The sequence below is a fragment of the Lactuca virosa genome, chromosome 2 (genome assembly GCF_052849685.1).
Source record: "Lactuca virosa cultivar CGN04683 chromosome 2, Lactuca_virosa_CGN04683_v6, whole genome shotgun sequence".
Taxonomy (NCBI): domain Eukaryota; kingdom Viridiplantae; phylum Streptophyta; class Magnoliopsida; order Asterales; family Asteraceae; genus Lactuca; species Lactuca virosa.
In genome coordinates, this window is record NC_136427.1 from 77,500,026 (window position 1) to 77,505,006 (window position 4,981).

General features: G+C 29.3%; 1 protein-coding gene across 1 annotated transcript; it reads right to left on the reverse strand.

The window, feature by feature from the left end:
- Positions 1-470: 470 nt before the first annotated feature.
- LOC145159192 (octanoyltransferase) lies at positions 471-3,269 on the reverse strand. Its single transcript, XM_079078124.1, has 6 exons — positions 3,018-3,269; positions 2,445-2,492; positions 2,268-2,340; positions 1,922-1,962; positions 780-839; positions 471-667 (listed from the first exon to the last, which is right to left on the reverse strand). The coding sequence occupies exons 1-6, from the start codon at positions 3,081-3,083 to the stop codon at positions 614-616; spliced, it is 342 nt and encodes a 113-aa protein (XP_078934250.1). The 5' UTR covers positions 3,084-3,269; the 3' UTR covers positions 471-613.
- Between the last annotated feature and the right edge of the window lie 1,712 nt (positions 3,270-4,981).

Consider the following 4,981-nt stretch of genomic DNA (forward strand, 5'->3'; position numbering starts at 1 on the left):
TTAAATAATTAAAATAGTAAGACATGTTGCTATAATAGTGACTTTGCTATTATTCGGCTGCCAAAATATATCAATTTGTTATGTGTTTTTTTTTGTTGAGATTTTTTTTATATTATTAAAATGTTATAATAAAAAAACAAATTAAAAAATAAAATAGTCCTTTCAAACTTTCTAGAACAAAATCCACAATAAAACCTTAAAATACGAATTATTTTTGCAACTTGAAATTTTTTTAGACATTAATAAAAAAAATACAAACCACAACGACCATTTTTGGAGTTCTCTTTGTTGTATTATATATAAGCATTTAATTGCTTATAAAAACGTTATTATATCAAAAAATACATTTGCTTATTATACAATACGTAAATGACATTGTTTTTATACTCATATATAATTATAACATTTTTACTTAAATTTTTGTTAACCAAGCACTATTCTCAAGTAAAAAAAAAAAAAAAAAAAAAAAGTTAAAAAGAATTATAGCTGGACCAATCCGCTCAGCTGCCATAAATTACAACATCACGAGTAAATAAAGCAAATTCTATCAAATAAACGGAAAATAAACAGTTCCACAAAAACAAGCATACGAAATTATGAATGATCTTAAATCTTAAGACGAATTAACAAAACGTTGAGCAGCTGTTAAAGATAGCTCCTCAAAAACCTGAAAAATCAATAGATTACCAAACATGAGTTTCGTTATTATATAATTTAAAACAATTGATGTTAAAAAAAAAAAAAAAAAAAAAAAAAGAGAGATTAAGGTGGGTACTCACAAGCTTCCTATATACATGTTGGAACGCCTTCACAAACCCCTCTGCATCAGCATTCCCAACCTATAACATGAACAGAAGACAGGACATGACAAGACAGACTGTGTTTACTTTTTAGCATGCATTGGACTATGACTCAGACCAGACCGATGTTAACGGGAAAAAAATTGCAATTTTTTGTCCACCCAAAAAGGTGGGGACTGAGACTCCCTTGTGATTTCTTGTCTGTATAAATGACGTTAATGCCCTTCTCATACTATTCATCGAAAATACCCCACCCATCTTGTCCCATGTAATAAAAGCAGCTTAAATGTGGGACAAGATGGGGTAAGCTTTCCAGGGCTATTTCAGATGATGAGGGTATTAACATCTTTTGCACAGACAAACGGTTGAGAGGGAGTCTCAGTTCCACCTTTTTTGGTGGGACAAAAAATTTGACGGTTGTGCTTTCATTTATTCGTGTATTATATTTAATAAAAATAATGATAAAACTAAATGCAAGAAATAACAATGTGTTTTCATTTATTCATGTATTATAGTAATAGAATCTTAGTTTTAATTCTCTCCGTTACAACATTTTACTTTTGATTAATTTGTTTCTTATTAAGGCATTGAACTATGAAAAATCTACCTAATTATAGCAATTGTACTTTCAAATTTTTCTTAGGTGTAAGAAATAATAAATTAACAACACACATCCATTGATTTGTTCATTATAGCATCCTACTTTCATTTATTCCTATTACAACATTGACTTCGAAAGATCTATCTAATTACAGCAATGCCATCTAAAAACAAAGCATCTTTCACTCCCTAAATGGGTATATGATTATTCAAATTATATTTTCCTAATAAGAATAAAAAAAGGTACAATGTTGTAATTGGCTAAATTTTTCAAAGTGAAATGCCTTTGAATCTTGATAAGAAAAAAGATTAAAAGTAAAAGTAGAATGCTATAATTAAGTTTATTCTTCAAACTATAAAGCCATAAAATATGAAAATACAATGTTGTAATATAAAGAAATTAAAGTAGAATGTTATAATAAACATATAAATGAAACTATGTTAAAAAAAATACTATCAACATATTTTCCTACTAAAATCACCATATTGCATAAAAACATTATGAAAAAAAAAAGTTGTACCTTCTTTGCAGCAGCAATCTTTAGTTTCTGCCAAAATGCATCTGTTGAAAAGCAACAAATTTACATAAAGATTATATAATAAAGACTACATATTTAGGTGTTGTCTAAACAGAAGGGTAAAATGGTCATTTACTCACATTCAGACTGTTCATTGACTATATGGGAAAAAAAAAAAAAAACAGGGCCTTGGCGACTGGTGGGAAAAGACTAAAGAGTTCATTAAACTGGATAGCTTTCTCCATAAGGATTATTTATTTTTATAATTTACATAATACCCAAAAAATATTTATCTGTATGTCAAGATTTATGATTTAATATCAAGATTACATGGAAATTAATTAATTACCTTGTCCATCAATACCTCCAACTACAGCTTCACTTGATCCCCCTTCAATTTGTGAATTCATCCGCTCTCTTAGCTGTTTTGATTATATAAATTGTTGGAAAAGAGAAATTGAGAAAATAAATGAAGTTTAAATGTTTAATCCAAATTCAAAAAAGGTATGAAAAAGAAGAAGAATACCCTTCTGGATGCCTGACTTGTTAATTGTCTTTGCATTTCAGACTCAGCCTAAAAATATAAAATTATAACATCAATTAGAACTAATTTGATTACCACCAATAAAATGTTTTTCACAAAATTCAACTTCAGAATGTTTAAGATTCCAGACACTACAAAAAATGTTTTCTTTTTCACTACTAGATTTGAAATTAAGCTTTCGCTTTGATATACTCTATGTTCTTGAACAAAATAATACTGTAACTTATATCTCCAATTGAAACATAACGAAATCATCCATAAGAATCGTTCGAGATAGACAACAGTAATCAATTCAATTAAACCCTTGCAAGCTTGCCCTTATTGTAATTTGTTACAAACTCAGGAGAAAGAGCCACATTAAACCTCTATATGTCAAATTAAGGGCTTTTCAATTGCAAAACTGAATTGATTTTTGTTGCTTATCAATCACCAACAGGTTTCAAACAAAAATATTTGTAGAAAACCTTAGGGTTATCAATTTCATGAATTAATATGGCATAGATATTATTTGCGAGCGATTTATAAATCAGATACACAGAAAAGCGAGAGATTTACATTGTAATCGCGAGTACGGACAACGGGAAAGAGATGAAGAACCCGTTGAAATTCAAGCTCATCCATGGTTTCCCTTTATCTGCGTTGAAATTTTTGGGATTTGTAGAAGCGACGAACACCGTGTTGTTCACAGATTACACAAGGGGTCGCAGGATCGTGTCGCTATACAACCTACGATTCCCGCAGATTACTCAGAAAGGTATGCGCGTCTAAGTTAACCTCGACCAATATGGATGTTTCAAGAGACCCACTTCTAAACGAATCCTACCGGGTTGTGATCCATGAACGACAAAAACTCAACCCAATTATTAATACGTAAAATTTCGAATGTATCCTTATTAAACATCTAAATATCGTATTTGCTCGGCTTAAACTCTAAATATCATATTTGCCCTTCTTAATATTTTATAATATTGTATTTGTAAAAATTTATTTTAAAACAGTTTGTATTATTTAAGAATCCTTTTTATATTTTAAAATCATTAAAAATAAAAAAATAAAAAACCAAATGGACTATAATACCATTTCCTTCTCATAATCATCCATTACCTGCAAGATTTCTTAGCACGATCGATACATGTAATCCTTACTGTGTCTTCTGTTTTTTGTCCTTTGTCATTTCTTTTTTTTCCTTTTTGTCAATTCTTTGTCATAATCGAATAACTATGAGGTAATCTTATGTTTTTATTTGTTAATTAACTGATTATTTGTTAATTAATTATCAACCATTGATCTACTTTGTTGTCTAGATGTTGAAGACGATGAACCTCCCCCCCCCCCCCCCCCCCCCCGAATTCAACAGGTGTCACAAGCACAAGTCTCTTACTAATCTTTACCCCCTGAGAATATATATAAGTATCCAGATTCATCACTCGATAAAAAGCATAATACAATTAAGAGTATAAAAAAAGTTTAAAGTTGTAATTACTTTGCTTCCTGAATGGACCGTGAACAAAGAAGTACACCATATTTGACAAGCTCACTAAGACAATGAAGCCACTTTCAAAAAGCATAACTTCAAGTGTCTAAATCAAAAGTCAAAAGGCACAACCAAGGCAAATAATTTCGAATACAAGATTGATAAACATGCATAAAAAACAATTTAGATATCAAACGACCATAGCAATAAAACCTCTGTGTGAATGATCCCTGCAATTTATAAAGGAAGGGTATTATAGTCCATTTAGTTGTTTTTTTTAGTTTTAATGTTTTAAAATTATATAAAGGATTATTAAATAATAAAATCAATTAAAAAATAGATTTGGGTAAATTTGATATTTTAAAGCATTAAAAAGGGTAAATATGATATTTAAAATTTAGTTCGGGCAAATACGATATTTAATCGTTTATCCTTATTAAACATCTAAATATCGTATTTGCTCGGTTTAAACTCTAAATATCATATTTGCCCTTTTTAATATTTTAAAATCTCGTATTTGCCCAAATCTATTTTTTAAACAATTTGTATAATTTAAGAATCCTTTTTATATTTTAAAATCATTAAAAATAAAAAAAAATAACCAAATGGACCATAATACCCTTTCCTTCTCACAATCATCCATTACCTGCAAGATTTCATAGCACGATCGATCATATGTAATCCTTACTACGTCCTTCTTTTTTTCGTCTTATGTCATTTTTTTTTTGTCAATTCTTTGTCGCAATCGAATAATTATGAGATAATCTTATGTTTTTATTTTTTAATTAACTGATTATTTGTTAATTAATTATCAACCATTGAGCTACTTTGTTGTGTAGATCTTGAAGACGATGAACCCCCCCCCCCCCCCCGAATTCAACAGGTGTCACAAGCACAAGTCTCTTAGTAATCTTTACCCCCTGAGAATATATATAAGTATCCAGATTCATTACTCGATAAAAAAGCGTAATACAATTAAAAGTATAAAAAAAAAGTTTAAAGTTGTAATTACTTTGCTTCATGGACCGTGAACAAAGAAGTACAC

Coding starts and splice junctions, on each gene's coding strand:
- LOC145159192 (XM_079078124.1), bottom strand. CDS start 3,083: ATGGATGAGCTTGAATTTCAACGGGTTCTTCATCTCTTTCCCGTTGTC. Junction 2,493..3,017: donor TCCGTACTCGCGATTACAAT/GTAAATCTCTCG, acceptor TTATATTTTTAG/GCTGAGTCTGAAATGCAAAG. Junction 2,341..2,444: donor CAAGTCAGGCATCCAGAAGG/GTATTCTTCTTC, acceptor TAATCAAAACAG/CTAAGAGAGCGGATGAATTC.